Below are 17618 nucleotides of genomic sequence, written 5' to 3'. Positions count from 1 at the left end.
TCATGCGCTCTGTCTTGCTCTCTCATTATGCGCTCATCGGCTCTACTGGCTGGGAGCTGAGAAACGAGTGCTCTGCTCTGGAGGAGAGTGTTTGGGAACGCTGGCGACATGTCGCTCCTATTTTCTACACCAAAAGAGAAAAAAAGGTGGACCCAAGTGTCAGGATCAGCTTTTCCTTCTTCCAGCTCTCCTCCTCCCTCCTGTTTTTATTGCAGACTGTCTCGGTCTGTGCACTGACTTCTCTCAGTCATTCATTCACTCCTGCCCGCGCTGGCTGGCCGACTGAGCGTGCCGACAGCGGGACCGCTACCTGCTGCCTTTGGGATTTAAGCTCACTAGAAGAACCTGCTGCCTAATTTGCTGTTGCAGCGGTGAAAGGTGGACGCCCCATTGAGTATCCTGGATAAAGTGGATTAAAACTCTTTGAAAACCTTAGGATGAGGAAGTTTCTTTCCTGACCTTATCAAAACAAAAGGAGAACCAAGATTGTTTTTCTTGACCCAGCTGAAAACTCAATCAAACTTTACCTGACTTCCTCAGGTTTCTGTGTTTTCTTGAACATCTGTAGCTGCGGACTGTCAGGTTGAGAGGGACCGTTCGCCTGGATAACTTTTCCCCCCTCTGTGACACTTCCTCTGACCTGATTTTGGCCCCAACGGGCTGGTAGGGTGGGAGGGGAAGGGGGCAGACCTTCTTGAAATATAAGGGCATTGAACCATAGAGCGGTGACAGAGGGGTTGGAAAAACAAGCCCACTCCTCGCTCCTGGGAGCATGTGCTTCATCGCAAGGCATTCAGATGCTTTCCAGCCGACCTCCTAAACAGCAGACAAACTTGCTCTGGTCTGGATGTGAGGATTGGAGGGATTTATTTGCTTGAACATTTACCAAAGAATCTAGTCCTTTGGATACTAAGTTACAGGAGGATCATTGAAGCACATCTGCAGGGAACTCGAAGGGCTACCACCTTTTTGAGAAATACTTTTGATCCACACTAAGGATCTTGTTTTCGTTTGTAAAGCCTCGGGAAAAAAAGGGGTGTCGTAGGAGCAGACATCCTGTGATCTTGCTCACAAAGTCAGGGTCCCTCGGAGGAAAGGAAAGGCTCTTTATGTGGATTTATTATCGACCTGCTGTGGAAGGTTTCCGTTTGGATATCTGACAATCCCCAACCCCCAAATCCTAACACACTCAAACACACATTTCCAGCTTTCAGATTCATGCAAAAAGCTCTTTAACACAAACAGCAAAGCACATTATCACCACCCACTAAAACCTACACACGTCTGCACTGTAAGTATATACCACCCTGTGAAACACACACACGTAGTTGCACATTAAATTCCCATTAGTCTGTCTTCTAGCCGGCGGGGGTAGAGCAATGGAGGTCATTCGGACAGGTGGGGGGCTGTAGGAGTCCAGCATCCCTGCTTCCCCCCTGTCTGTCCTTTCCCCCCCAAATGGATGTTATCATCAGTGAAAAATGTGTCGCTCGCAAATTGCTGAAAGCTTTCCGCTGCGATTGTCTAACAGAAACAGTCACCGGGTCCCTGTGATGGTGCACAGCTGGAACCACAGCTGAGACTGCCTGCATTACACATCGTTCTCTCTTTTTAAAGTGTTGTTTTCATTACCTCCGACGTCTCCACCTCCCCACTCCACCGCCATCATTTTTCCCAACGGGTCCCTGGGCGGCCCTCGGCGGGCTCCTCGGTCCGTCGTCTCCTCCACCCTGGAGGGGAGGGGGTCGCTGGAGTGGAGCATGAGCGGCTGCCACTATCCCTCGCCGCCGGCGCCGGAGCGGGAGCGCAGGTACCAGCACAAAGTGTCGCTGGTGGTGCGTTACTTTATGATCCCCTGCAACATCTGCCTGATCCTGTTGGCCACGTCCACCCTGGGCTTCGCTGTGCTGCTGTTCCTCAATAACTGTACGTTTGTTAACCTAAAGCACTTTTCACTCGGAACTTTCCTGTTTTGTTTTGCTCTGTTTTCCTTGAATTGTTGTGATTTGTGTCTAATGGCAAAAACAAATCTGAAAAATCTAGCTTTCTTTTTGTTCATGCAGCAGTTTCTGCTTTAAATGTCCTTGTTGAGACAAATTCCATCCACTGAAACCCTGCATACCAAATATCTCAATGCCTTATCTGTCCTTGAAGTAGGGACATCAGAATATTAAAAGTCAAAGCCCCCCAAATCCTTCGCCCTGGCTTCTCCGACTGCTTTGCATCACGGCTCTAAAGCACTGGCATTTACTTTGAACTATGCGATGAAGTATTTCATGCTGATTAAAAGCCTTTGGCTGAAAAAAAGTCTTCATTTTGGTTGGAGGGAAACCCCAATCATTTATATCAGAGGAGCAAAAAAATCTTTCTAATGTATGATAAAAAAAAGCAGTGCCTCATTAGTTACTGGTGAAAGTTTCGTTAGAGACTTCTGTCCGGATATAAAGGGAATTTCTCCTAAGATAAACCCTAAGTTCAGAAATGACTGATTCATCCCAGTTCCGGTTAACAAGTCCTTTCTTATTAAACCATAGTCCGATACTTTTTTTTCATTGAAAATGAGAATTGGTCTATATTTATGCCAAACCTCATAGATTTTAATGTTTGCTACGAACGCATAAGTGCAACATGTGAGCGTTCTGTTTGGATTTACACAAAGAGTAGTGCAAGGAGTTCTGCTCTAGATCTTAACGGTCCTATTTACACCAAACTGTGCAAAAGGTGAAATCTTCTTAACTCCACAGAGTGGGGCATTGCTTATGCAAGATTTTTACCTCCTAATCACCAGCAGATTACATTAGGTAACTAAATTTGATTGTTGGGTACAGCTCGGATAATGTTGGTGCGATATGTCGCTAACATTTTTACTGTTTGTCAGGCGGCATGATTCCTTTAACATTTTTAAAACCTTTTTAAAAGCTTTGATTTTGTCTCACATTTATGTTTATGTGACTTTTTTGCAATACTTGTTTTTTAAGCTCTTGTCATTTTGCTTTATGTTAGGAGATGAAGATGTATAATGATATGAACTTAACTTTATTTGACTTATCTTAGTAAACCATAACAGATAGCTATTAAAGGTTGTTCTGCTGAATTCAACTTTGGGTTAATCTGAAACTTAACCACTTTGAGCAAACAACCCAATGCTGGGAATAAAATAGATGGTTTCTTCCTTTAGCTGAAAAACTTTAAACATAAGAAATGGTAAAGTAGGGAAATATAGTCTAGCTACATCTAGCAGCCTGAATAAAGAGCCAATCTGTCCCCTGAGAAAAATAGAGTATAATTTTTTATGGCCTAATCAATTGAGCTTTAAATGAGCCCATTGACACCAAAAACAGCCATGTCAGATTATTCTGTCCATTACAAAGAGTGTGGTTGTCAGTTTTAATGATAATCCAAAGTATGGTGCGTTAACTGATTGCAAAGAATGAGATGAGATACCGGTTTACGTCAACCAGCATCTGTAAAAACGAATTATTACTGCTGCATTAAGCTATATAACTGCTGGTTAACCGGCGTAACCAGGCATTTTATTAGAGGGATTGATAGAAAAAACGTCAGGTTTGTTTTATGTGATCCTTTTTGACGTAAATAGAACATATTTGGTGTGTTTCTACTTTTCATTTACCCTGCAGAGCTGCACTTTTTCTCTGACAATTGGTTCCAGAATGTAATGGTTTGAAAACATCCCAGCCTCTGTTGTAGCTTTGTCTGGAAAATTCTAATCTTTCTTATTGGGAAACATATGCCCAGCATGACTAAAATCCATAGAGAACTTACATACTTGTTGACAACATAAAGGCTGCTGACCGTTTTATACCCCAATGAAGACCAAGATATCATCATCTATGGCAGAGTACTTCCTCCTTTGAATCTAAAGATTCTCTAACAGATCAGTCATTTTCTGTTTTTTTTAGGCAAGAAGTATTTTTGCATGTTGTTGGGTTTCAATGAACATACTGCCACCTAGCAGTAGGTGTGGGTATTGCCACCATCGTCACCTCTCTGTCCTATGAATGACTGTAATTAAAACTTGATGTAGTTGTATAAATACACAACACAACACTCATAGTTTGAGTGGAGCATTGATGGGTAAATGGGGCCCATTAGCTTCCACATAAACACTTTTCAGGATTTTATTTTATTTTCCTGGTGAAACTGAGAAATTGCTCCAGCAGACCTTCAGTGCACTGCAATAGATGGACATTAGGAAGAGCAGTCCTTTTCTAAAGTGTGTCGCTATATCTATATCACTGTAGAAATATCACATCAACTCAGACCTTCTCCAACATCTCATTAAAATTACTGTTGGAAGCTGGAATGACACAAAAGAAAATGTCATTGGTTTTTAAACCCTAACCTTTGTAAACCTTGATAAACCTCCACCTGACTAACCAGCCCTTTAATACTTAATCTCCTGCTTATTATCAAACAGATTTCTTTTTGTTTTAACTTTTTCCATATTCCTTTGAGTGAAGCAGGTCCTTCATAACTTCTCTTCGTTGCTTCATCAGCTAAAGCCAGACAAATTTAGTCAGATTTAATCCGCTCTCTTAAAGGAAGCCAATTTTCACGTCTCATATGTTAGAGCAGAAAAAGAAAAAAAGTCTGCTGGACAAATTGATGAGCTAAAGTGAGCTCTATTATTCTGCCAAAAGCCCTTTCCATGTTGCGGCGAGGACAGCTGCGTCGTGGTAGTGCCGGCAGCAGAGATCTGTGGAAGGGTGTTAAAAGTGTCATGCAACCTCGCATTGGCAAATTCTGTTGTCAACATATGGGATGAGACATGTCCATACATACGTAGACAGTTTGTATCCCCTCCCCCTCTCAAAGTTGTCTGCTGCCTGTTAGACATCCTCACTTCATCATTTTGCTCAAACCGTACATCAGCCACAGCAAAGGGGAAGGCGGCACACATGCAAAAAGACCAAAAACGCACACACAACTCTTCCTGCACGTGGGTAAATGTCATAGCCAGACACTTATTGATTTGCTGGAGATATAGGATGAATGATGGCGGTGTTGTGACATTCACACGGGCCCCGGGAACTCACGCAGGCTTTGCCAGGTGTAGAAGGGAGATGGAAGTGGCTGATATGTTTATGGAAAGACCTTATCTCGTCCTTTCTTTATGTAAATGTGAAGAAATTCACTTCACCTGGCAGCATGGCTCTATCTGTCTCTGTTTTGTTTGTGAATATTTAGACATGCTAACAAAAGCCAGAGAGGGAAGTACAGCCTGTCGATGCTCTTTTATCCGTCCTCGCTGCGTTTTCCTTCTACCCCGTCATTCCTTATGTGTTCTTGAACCTACCCCCTCTAGATGGAAATCGGTTACCGTCATGATTGACTGCGAAACAGCTTCAGCGGACAATTCATTATTCACCTCTAGCACCAACCTTGCCTCTGTGCTCCCGTATCTTCATCCCCCCCCCTTTCCTCTCTCTCTCTCTCTTCCTCTCTCACAAACACCCGACTGTTGACAAGCAATTTTAAGCAAACCCAAATTTAAAACTCAGCTGTGTCTCGCCTGGAGGTGGGGTAGCACAGAAGTCCCAGGAAAAGGTTGCAGCTCTGCTCTTGATGGAAGTCGGGGTGTGTAGCTGTGGATGCCCTAAGGGAGAGAAAAAAAAAAAAGAAAGTTACACTGATGTAATTGAAGTGATGTGTTGCATCTTCCTCATTATCCCTCACACAGTGTGAAAACATGGAGGAGGCGTCTGGGTGGTTGTCCAACCTTTGTTACACGTACGTGTGTGTTGGTGTGTTTGTTCAGCGCAGGCAGCTCTGACAACTCGCCGGGGCTTTGCTCAGTGACTCACATGGCCGGATGGACTGCCAGGGTGCAGATGGCGGTTCAGCTGGGTCGTGCTTGGCGCTCTGGCTCCCTGGTTCGCTCCAAACCGGTGTGCTGTATGGTGGTGGCTTCTGTTGGAATCTCCATGAAAATGAATCCGTTTGTCAAAAACTCTTTGCATTTCAGGGCAGAGAAGGACGGATATTTTCCTGTACATCACTTTGGGGTAGTATGACATCTCATAATGTAAAAGCTCTAGAGTCATTCAGCAGTGTGACATTTGTCTGGCTCTTTACTGTTGGGTTGCTGTCAGCGTCTGACTTAACCAGGGGAACTAAGAGCCTTAAAATACCTTCCCATGTCCGTCTGGACCGGCTGCAGGTTCATGCTAGGACAGTTTTTGGTTCAGTTAAAACACATTTTTCCACTCTGGGATAAAGTTTTCACTCCATCCTCATAAGGAACAATAATGAGCTGGCTAGTAGATAGAGGAGAAGATAAAAACAGCTAAATTAATTTTAAAACATTTATCTTAGTGTTCCTATAGATAGAAATAGCTGATTACATGGGATAAACCACAAATATCCCTTTGTTGCTTCATTTATCCCCTTTGTATATGGAACCATAAATACAGAAAAAATAGCATATTTACAAGGAAATAGTTCAGGGGTCCTGTTATGTGGCCGATCAGGTAGCTACACCCACTTAAGTTGTTAAAGGGGAATTTCAGGATTTGAAGTAAGCCCTAGAACCGCTATATGTCAGACAATATTTTCACGGACCGGCCAGGGGGGGGTATCATTTTACGATTAAGTAAAATGATACGACTGGCATAAAATCAAATACAAACAGCATAAAAATAAAACAACAAGCCGGTCCCATCTAGGCGTAATCGGAGACAATGACACACGAAGTGTGCTCCTGATGTCCAGTCTGCTCCGTAGCTTTGTTTTGGTCGCTGTAACCGCAGAAAATCCCACTTTACAAAGATTGGATGTTATAGATAGGATGAGTCTTGAACTGAATTAACCTGTGACAAGAGGTACAGATGCACCGACTGATGTAATTGGGAGAGAATACCGTAATTTTTTATATTTTTCAAAATAAAACATCACTCAGACTCTGATTGTCGATAAATTATATATATATATATATATATATATATATATATATATATATATATATATATATATATATATATATATATATATATATATATATATATATATATATATATATATATGGGGTACTGGTCCGCGGTCCGGTGGTTGGGGACCGCTGCCCTATGGTATGAAAAAAAAAGTCATAGCTGTCAAGTCTCCCATTTTGGCCAGCATTTTGCCTCTTTCCATACTTCCTCCCATATTAGAAGTCTCCCATAAATTTCTCTTATTATAAAATTATATATATAATATATATATTAAATCTTCTGCCTCCTAAAATGGAACCATCATAAGTCAAAATCTGATCACCAAATTGCTGAAAAGTGCTTATTTTTTCTTAAAATACAACAGATACTTGAGCTTGGTAAATGGCCTGTACATACTGACAGAAGAGAGGCTGCCGTACCTTGGCACCACCAGTCCCTCTGACCACCATCAGTAGGGAATGCGGATGAAGTGTTTTGCCCAAGGACACAATGATACTGAAAGCCAGAGCCGGCGCTTAAACCGACAACCTTCTGGTTGCAGGGCAAAATCCTTCATCTGACGCCACTGCCGCCCAGCTTGACTGGGTTATTCGCTACGGATGACACAAAAATCTCCCTTATTTTCAAACCCAAAACTTAAGAGGTATGAGAGAAAGGGATAACTTTATTTAACCCGCTCAATCCGCACCTACCCATTGTTTATATTGAGGAACGTGACGCTTTCAGTTAGAGCTGAATCTAATCAGTTTGTAATTACTTTTGAGCATATTTCTTTTTCTGTCGGTTATTTTGTTTAAAGATTTTTGACTTGATGACAGAGATGGCTGTTTCCTCTAGAGCAGGGGTCTGCAACCTTTCATATCCAAAGAGCCGTTTTTCCCAGAGTACGACCAAATAAAAGTTGTTTAGAGCCGCAAAATATACCATGACTTTTTTTAGAAAACCTTTTTTTTTCTTATCTTGTATAGGAAATTAGTTGTTGCCATCTCAAACAATCAATTCATATATTTTTAATGTTAAAACCTATAATTTTCAAGCTATTTCATAGAAAAATGTCTCTTAAAACATGTTTCTGGTTCTTTTAATCTCATTCTTTTCCATCTTATAAAAAACGCTAAAGCTATTGATACCGGTATATATTATAGTAAATTATTTACCTCTTTATATACATTTTAGCCACTATTAAGAGCCGCTGGAGAAGGTCCAAAGAGCCATATGTGGCTCTGGAGCCGCAGGTTGCAGACCCCTGCTCTAGAGTCATACTTCTGCTCTCAAAGATTAGACGCAAGTTGCCAATGTTACCAGCCATAAGAAAATGGTATGGGCGGGATTTCCTGAAAATATGAGCCAATCACAGGCAGTTTACTATCTCAGGTTGGTTCCACCCAACCAAAGTTGAGATAATTACACGGAAACAAGTCCACAGACGAGTACGAGAGAGGCCACAGGCGCATAAAAAGCAAGAGAGTGTAGAGAGGGAGCATGAAGTCAGGCTTTTGACATATTGGGGGCCTCATGGTATTAAATCTACACACAGAAAATAACCACAATACACATGGACTGTAGTGTGTGTGTGTGGGTGTTGTAAATAAAACTGCTACCATGAGTATTTATTATGTGTGTGCACTCTTGGCAGAGTTCTGACTTTATGCCCTTCTATCTGTACATCCTAAGTAATGAGTTGCTGTGGCGACCCCTGGTCAAGGAGGCAGCCCTCTGTGCACCCTTTCCCATCTGCAGAACCATTAAATAAAAGCTGATAGAGCCACAAACAAAAAAACTAAAAAAACCCTGCCTTCTTATTCACTAAACTCATCCTTTATTTGCTTTGAGCTCTTTTTTTTTTTACATCCCTACATCGATTTATAACGGTGTTGAAATAACGTCTCGCACAGTTTCCTCTGATGATGTTGCTGTCATGCTTTCTATCTATAACTTGTGCTCATGTATTTGTCGCGCTTGATGTTCCCTTCCCTCAGCTAAAATGATGAGTTTTTTAATCAGTTATTCCATCCAGCGCATTTTAATCTGCTGTAATTTGAATATACCATTATCTAACGAGCCAACCGTTCCTGCCTCTCAAATGAGAATATTGGCTGCCTAATATCAGAAATTACACACTTTAGTTATTCAGATTGTAGGGGAATACAACATTTCCGAGGGTTCTGGGAAATCACTTTTTTTCCTATACATTTGACGCTATAATTAAAAAATAATCATTCAGCGTAGCAGCAGTGAAGAAGCGGATGTTTTCTGTTTTTACTCCATTTTGTCATTTGCTCATTCCCCTGATTTATTTTCCATCCCATGTGGTGAAAAAAGCATAAAGATCGCCTCATTTTCTGTCGCCTAAAGTGGCCGAGGTGTTGAAGCTGCGAAGGACTCGGGTTACATGAGGCCTTCCAGCTGAGTGTTTCTCAGCCATTTGACACTACAGGTCCTGTTTTTTACCACTCCCACGCAATGACATTGTCTGCCGGTTCACACACCAGGAGAGCAGCATGATCTCATGTTTGACTGGGGGGAAAAGTTTCAGATTTATTCCACACATGGCTGCAGGTGGGAGGGCAGGAGCTAAATGTCTCTTTCCTCATTGTTGTGAGCATATCTCACGCTTTTTGACGCAAAACAACATAAAAAGATAAATCCCTCTGTTCTCAAATCCTCCTTGTGCTCTTGCTCTATCCGAAGTCATGCCGTATGGTTGGGAATGATTAGAGCGTAGAAGAAACGAATGTCACAACATGGCGATGAAGCTGATATCGCTGAAATGCACTCCTGTCCGATTAGCTCAGTTTGATCCCTGCAGGGCTCAGTCACACTGTTTTGGATTGAAAAAAAATAAAGTCAGAATGTGTTCAGGTTTTTTTTTTCTTTATTGTTTTTTAAAGCAACTCAATTACTTGCCTTTATCCCATGGGAAGCTCCAGAATCTTCCCCAAACTAAACTACTTCTTTGTCCTTTTTATCTCTTTCAGACAAACCATCTCACTTCACTCCGGCCCAGCCTCCTGATGGTAAGTCCTCTACGGTTTTCTACCTTTGCTCCCCTTTGACACCCGTCGGGTTTCTTAGGTTTTGCATTTCGAGCAACGACATCGGACAGCAGATCCCTGCCTTTGAAGTGGGCGGCTGACGGTGCTCCTTGGCAGATTTAGCCGCCCTGCTTTTTGTTTCCGCGCCGTCCGTAAGGCAGCCGCACGGCAGCTTCTGCTCAGGCCCCTTTGATGTGTGCAGGATCTTTTGATGACTTGATTTGATCTTCTTGGCACAGCTAGTTGGGATGATGTTCGATGTCTGCATTCAGGGCTTTCTGATAGACTCTAATCGGATAATGCACCTTTTCTTTTCTCTGTGAATATCCCAATGTTTCCTCATGCAGCTTAGGAAATCGTTGGCCGAGGGCAGGAAGCAGAACCATTACCTCACCTTCTTATCCATATGTTTTCTTCCCAGGCGACGGATATAAATCTTTTGCTACGGTGCATTATTGTTTCAGTTTTGTTCTGGTCCAGAAACATGAGCTATTAATTCAACAAAAAGCAACAGCGTCTTTAAAAAAAAAAAAAACAAAAAAAAATTCTGGGAGAGTTTTAATTGGAGGAAAACAGCTGGTTTTCAAGCTGCTATCATGAATATTTATCAGTAGTAACACATTGAGATGGCGCTTTATAGTTGTTGTTTTTTTTGACTGACTGAATTGCCAGGGAAGGCCTCCTACTAGTTCGGAAGGTGTTCCTTCGAGGTGTGTTGAGAGAGAAAACATGTGGAGCAAAGGCCTTTAATAATCCCAAACCCAGTGATGCTTGGACAAAAGATCACAGTGTGGACTCTGTGAATCTGTTTCTAATAATTGAGCAGTCGATCGCTCTGCTTCGAGGCCGTACGAAGAAAACGTTTGGGTGAAAGTGAAAAAGTGAAAGACGCTGCCTTAAAACGAATCCGATTAGAAATCGTTGATGACGGCCGTAATTGTCTGCTTGGGATAATTGGTCAGCGTCGATATGAAATGATTGAGGGGTTGTTAGGACTCAGCAGATACTTTTGCCTGATTGGAGCTCACCTCAGCCTAAGAATTATGACAACGTCTGATGCTTTTCATTTTGCAACCCATCGCAAAGAACTCCAGCACCAAACCGTCCATTTATTCCTTTTGCTTTTAATGACAGATGCAATTGTCTTGATAGTTGACTATACCTCACAGAGAGAGCTCTCTGGGTCTCTTTTTGAAGCAAATATTGCCCTAAAACGCACTGTCCTTTTTTAAACATAGAGCTTTCTCCTGCCTTCCATTGAATTCTCCTCGTACAAAAGAAATGAGGCCCAGCCTATTGATTGGACCACTCATTTCCCATGTATTAAACTTTTTTGCTGGCTGAAGGGCACAGTTTGTTTCTGCACTAGTCAACCGTTTAAAAGCTGCTCCTGGCACTTAATTACATTTCCAATTGTTCTGTAGGCTTTCCACCAGCAGCCTACGCTGTTTTAATATGCCAAGGAAAACAAAAAGCAAAGTCTCCAATCAGCGGGATAAGCCTGCCCTGTGGGACCCAGTTTCTCTGGGTCATTTAACGCTGAGGAGATTAGTGAGACAATTCGAGTTGGCCCAAATATGGCAGTGGGCCACTTTTCCACTTATTTTTTTATTTTAATGTATAGTTTTAGAGGTAGTGGAGGGGTTATTGGGAAGATGCTTGAGACAAGCGGAGTGGTAATGTAGTAAAGCCATTATTCAAATTGGCTTTAAAGAGCACAGAGCTTGTTCCATTGAACTTGTCCTTAGAGCCAAGGACGCTCCACTCTGGAGTACTTAATTACAGGAAATCACAGACAAAACACCATGGAGCCTGCATCTTTCAACAGCCTAGTTTGTTGCTTAAAAAAAGACGATGATGAGATGTCCTTATTAGCCGAGAAAGTTGAGAAATTTGTTCTGCAAACCGAGAGAGGAAAGCATCTGGGGGGACTTGCTGGGAAAATATGCAGGTTTGGCACAACATAAAGCAAAGCGCCTTTGATGATATGTTTGCAGCGTGCCACCCACAAATAGCTGACGAATCTTCCCCAATGAATGGCCTATAATCACCAGTCAAAAAAGTGACAAAAGTCATAAAGCAGCCTTTAATTAGCTGCTTTCTTTGAACGCTCAAAGGAGCATTTGCTTGGCTTAGGCCATAGTCATTATTGCCTGTCGTCTCCTGATAATAAGACAGTTGTTACGTGTTTAGCCAAAGCTGGAAAGCTCATACAATTTGCAGCTTGAGGGATTAATATTGGACTTCGGAAATGGTGCTTGGCTGAGAGAAATGCCTGATAAATGAGGCTTTCGCCTCAAGCTATTAATGTCCGGATTTAGAAAAACAGGGACGGCACTTCTCCGCCGGTCAAGGGCGTGGGGCAGGAGTAAAGCCGTGAAAGCCATCCATTACAGGTTAATGTCAAGCTCAAGACGGGTTGGTGATATCAGCCGAAAATAGTTGTAATTGAACGAAATAGATTTACCTCTCTGTCTCAGAGCCTTCAGTTGGAAAGGAGAGTCACTGAAGATGGGTCCCTGGAGGAAGGGCTTTCATTTCATCCAATTTCAGCCCGAGGTGAGTGACTAAACAAAGGCCAATCAGGATTCAATATAGGCCAGAGACTGGAAAGAAAAAAAAGGTGTAATAGAGGAGTGAGGCCTTAGATAGTTCAGAGGTCTCTTGTGACTGTCACCATCTTCAGCACCACTTGCCCAGCAAGAACCCATTTGCTAGGAAGCTTTCAATTTCACATTTGTCCCTGACAGGTCTCTCCAGAGGACGCTCCTCACTGACAGTCAAAATAAACTCCCTGACTGAAATGTGATTTGATCTTAGATGGTGGGATGCCTGTGAAAGAAGAAAAAAAAAGTGCCAGTGGGCTCACTTGCACTTTGAAAAACATTACCGAGAACCAACAAAACCCCTGGGAGAATACAGAAACCAAGTCCATCACTCTCGTTACCTCCCTCAGATTGGCTGAAAACATTCAGGCACAGCATCCCAGCAATTTATTCTGTCAAAATCTCTCCGTGTGTTCTTGACAGTAAGCCAGACACGCAAAAGAGGCAAAATTAATTACGACTCCTTGGCCTATCTTAATTAAATCTTTTCACATCATAGATTTCACACAACAGGGCAAAATTATCTACCTCATCTTTCAGCCGGGTGGGCGGGGTACCGGCAGCGTCTTACATCAAGATATCAAAAAAGGCTCAAAAGTTGCCTGGGGGTTATGGTAATGTGTCATCGTGTCCAGTTAAAGACAGAGGTGCTTCGTAACCCAGCTTTCTGCAAGTAGAGAGGCTTAAATATAGCAAGAAAATAAAACACAGCCTTTATCTTTGTGTCTAAATGTGCGTGTCCTCTGAACATCACTACCAAAGAACCCCCAAAACAACTCAATCCCATTTCAGGTCGATTAAGTGTCCAGCGGATACAATTTAAAGTGAAAAAGCAAACTTATTGCAACCTAATAAGAGCAGTTGTAAACAAAAAAATAATCAGTGTTGCATCATAATTCTTCTCGGTCAAACATGAAAACGTCATAAAAAGATTAGATGTTATGATTATGAGATGTTCTCTCAGAAACGTAGCAGTGAGAAGTAAACAGTGTTATTTGCACAATTTATTAAGAGTATTGACTATCGCGTTTAAAACTGATGTTTTTCTAATAAAGGAAACATGGAAAATGAACTACTGCCGCGTCTGTAAATAAAACAGTAGTCTATCTGTTACAGTAATTACTATTATGACAGTGAAATAGCTATGCTGTGGTTATTGTGTTTCAAAGAGGAGTACAATATCAGAAAATTAATGAGATAAACCTTTAGAGCTTTAGATGTTGGTTAGAAAGGTTACTCTCTTGAAACAAGACAACCATAGGCTGTTTGTTTTACCCATAATTTAGCAAAATCAGCTTTTTTCTTAAACAAACAAACAAAAAAAAACTTTTATAAAGGGTTAACCCCTCACTAATAACGGCTTACAGGGTCTAAAATGGAAAAGGCAAAATATATAAACCATAAGGCAGGCAACAAATCCAAAATGGCTTTGTCATGTTTTTACAAGAGCTTTCATAATCATTGTATACCTCATATCAGGGAAAACTCAGTAGGTAAGTATATCCTTTTATTGTCCTACAATGGGGAAATTCAGTTTCTATATTTAACCCTTAGGAAGCAATGGGCTGCCATTGTTGGGCGCTGGGGGAGCAGTGTGGGGTTAAGGGTTCAAAACAGGTACTTGCAACCTTCTCAGAGCACAAGTGCACTGCTCTAACCACTCGGCCAACTCTCCCCTTAAAAGCTCCCAGACCTTTCTAAAGGTATGTTGTCTTTTCTAATCTATTCTAAATGAGGCATGTTTTAGAGCCATCAACATTGGCTCTAGGTTTTTAAGCCCGAAGGTTACACCCATCCTTCAGATAGAGTTAAGACTCCGGCTTGCCTCACCTGTGCTTAACGACTATTGATCTGCCAAGATAGCTTAGTATCAACTGTCCAAAGAGAGAAAAACAGCAGTAGCAGTGAGAGTAAAGAAACCAAGCGAAACTAAGGTAGAAAGTGCTGCACGGTTTGGTTTTGATCCACCTGACTGGGAGTAATTGTTTATGTAGTTAACATAGCAGCTTTTCTTTGATATGCCCTGGACCTGAGAAAGAAACCCGACTTATTGATAATGATGGTGATTCTCAGACCTTTGAGGGATCGATAGGTTTTTGATGGGTCAACGCACTGAGCCGTCTGTTGGTGTTATCTAAAAGCCGTCAGTCTGAATTAGCCGTGTCTGATTCCGTGTTGGGAAATCTACAAGTGACACATCAGCCTTAAGTGAGACTTTAAAGGCTTGTCCTGTTACTAGATACGTTATCTAAGCCTTTAACTCAGCTGCCGCTCAGGTATGTTGGCCGATATCAGCTGTAGGGATGTTCCTTCTGAAGTGTGGAGTAAATCTGCCCTCGCTGTTAGTGATTGTCTTGACCACTTTCTTTCAAAAGAGCTGTTCCAGGAGAATCTAAGGCTGCGTCCCAACATCCGCCCTATCCCCTATATAGTAATCTATTTAGGGGTTCAGCATTTTATATGAGTATCTAATGGATGAAATAGTAGCAGACTCAACCTAAGTGCCCCTATTAGTTAAACCAGCATCAATGTGTGAAAAATACCTTCTGTTAGGGACACCTTCTGGTCAGGAGGGGAACTACATAAAGTCTACCTAAAGAATCAGTGTTTATAATAATTCATTATATTGGTTGAGAGGTGATTCATTTTTTTCCAGGTATGTGTAGGTTTTGGTAAAACACAAAGAAATTGTTACATTTTTATTTCATTAAAATTAAAAGGTAATCATAATACAAGTCATCTTGATTATGGTTAAAAATATATATTTTTTTACTATAAATCTTTTATAGGTGATAAAAAAAAAAACATTTAAAAAAATCAACTCATATCTAGCTATAAAAACGAAAGGTATAATAAAATAATGTTTACATTTAAGAATATATTTTGTTAATTCAATCTAAGATGTGGCTTTTTTTAGTATATTTTTTCATACTGTAGATTTTAGAGTAGATCAAATATTTGTGATATTTAATACATTTTTGCGGATTGCGTGTTAATTTGAATTGTAGTCATTTAAAACAGAAATAATGTAGCCACAGTTTCTGTCTGTTCTACATTGCTGTATGTATGTATGTATGTATGTATGTATGTATGTATGTATGTATGTATTAGGGGTGTAAATAATAATCGTTTTGTATCGATGCATCGATCCAAAAGCCGACGATCTGATGCATCGACACGTCCGCAAGATAATCGATTCATGTTTTTTTCTCCCTCCGGTCTATTTTTATCCATTTGCTCCTGGGCGTAATTCTCCCTCCCGTGCTGCGGTGCCGCTAAACCTATTTTACCCTCCCACCGCGCTTCCTGGTTATACTCTTACAGCAGTTTGTTGCAGCAAGCTTCACACAGACATTTTTAAATTATGCTCAGTATTGAAGCGTGGTCTGAGCTACACACTGTGGGTCTAGATACGGCCGAGGCGGTGAGGAAGTGGGGACGAGTTTAGTCCGACGACGAAGGGACATGAGGGCAAAAAGAGCGGAGATTCAGCTGGAAAAAGAGTCCCAGCGTTCTCGCGCACCTCGCTCTTCTAGCGGGTCAAACTTCACGAGTTGTTTTCCGCAATTTCGGTCATAGAAACAAAACAAGCCGGCCTCCTGTCTGGTGCACTGTTTGCGGTCAGCTACAATCTGGGAGAGGAGCAGCGGAGCGTCTCTCAAGGGGGCGGTGACGTCAACACTCTGAAGCCTTCTTCTTTTTTTTAATGGCGGTTGGCAAACAACTTATAGGTACATTACCGCCACCTTCCAGAATGGAGTATGGACCAGAAAAACTATTATATTCTCACTAAAATACCCGTTCTTCTTAGAAAATTAAAAATACTACAAAAAACTACATCCCCAGATGACCTTTGAAACAATTCCCTTATATGTAGTTTATTTTTATTCCTGTCTAACTCTCTAAGCAACATCTCTCTTTCCTGAGTATATTTATTACATTCTAAAAAAATATGTTGGACAGTTTCTCTGGAGCCGAGGTATTGCATTGAACTCATTACACTGATATTGTGCAGTATTTTTGCAGTATTTTTTGATGCAACTTTTCTACTTCTGTTATTTGCTGTTGTTTCTAAAGAAAATGCATAATGATATTACAGCTTTCATTGATTTATTTCAAACTTGAAACTTTCTTTAGCCTGTAAGGTGTAAAAAAAAGTAATAATAAAAAATAAATAAATAACCGATTAATCGATTAATCGAATCGAATCGAATCGTGGTGTATTCTTGAGTATCGAAAATAATCGAATCGTTGGGTCAGGAAATCGATACTGAATGGAATCGCCATGATGGATGTGATTTACACCCCTAGTATGTATGTATGTATGTATGTATGTATGTATGTATGTATGTATGTATGTATGTATGTATGTATGTATGTATGTATGTATGTATACACTGTATTTTCCGAATACAGCGCACCTCACTAAAAGCAGTGCCCATCAATTTTTTGAAAAAACTGGAAATGTATATATAAGCTGAACTAGGCTATAATCTGCTGATATCTACTGTCCAATCCTGTAGGGGGAGCTCTACATATAGCCCCTGGAGGAGCAACGAAGAAGAATGCTAGCGCCCGTTAGCTTGTTGGCTCGCAGCTGTGTCACTACCTGATCTGTTCCTGAAGCACGACCCGTCCTGCACATGCGCAAACAGATATCCGGGTGTCCATTAATAATATTACTTATTTCTATCCTTAAATCACTAAAGAACGCTAATACACATCTTTAGAAAATTTTTTATGAATTTTGTGAGACAATTTTGATGCTTTTTACGTTTTCTTCTTTAATCTGCTTCTCTACGTCATCATGGCACATGCTCAGAGCAGTCCCGCAAAATATGATTAAACCTTGTTTAACTGCATTTTAGTTGTTTCTTTCTTTAGATTACGCACTATATACCACAATGTTAACACAAAACGACTCAAAAAGACTAGATTTATATTTAAATCCAAAGCCGAAAAAGTTAGCCACTGGAAGTAGCGTAGGATTTCCGGTGCAGATCGGACAGAGACGAGTGATTAAACAG

General features: G+C 41.2%; 1 protein-coding gene across 10 annotated transcripts in view; it reads left to right on the top strand.

The window, feature by feature from the left end:
* The window catches only part of agrn (agrin), a 454482-nt gene that overhangs the window by 158301 nt on the left and 278563 nt on the right, over nt 1-17618 (top strand). For 8 of the 10 annotated variants that reach the window (XM_038289893.1, XM_038289889.1, XM_038289895.1 and 5 more), the window contains one exon: nt 9929-9967. In XM_038289893.1, the coding sequence (XP_038145821.1) occupies nt 9929-9967 (39 nt within the window). Of the gene's footprint in view, nt 1-27; nt 1927-9928; nt 9968-17618 lie in introns of those variants that run through there. The other 2 variants (XM_038289894.1, XM_038289897.1) reach the window with 2 other exon arrangements.

This window comes from Cyprinodon tularosa, unplaced genomic scaffold, assembly GCF_016077235.1.
Source record: "Cyprinodon tularosa strain WSP-4 unplaced genomic scaffold, ASM1607723v1 ctg273, whole genome shotgun sequence".
Lineage (NCBI taxonomy): Eukaryota > Metazoa > Chordata > Actinopteri > Cyprinodontiformes > Cyprinodontidae > Cyprinodon > Cyprinodon tularosa.
This window is presented reverse-complemented; position numbering and strand designations above follow the sequence as displayed.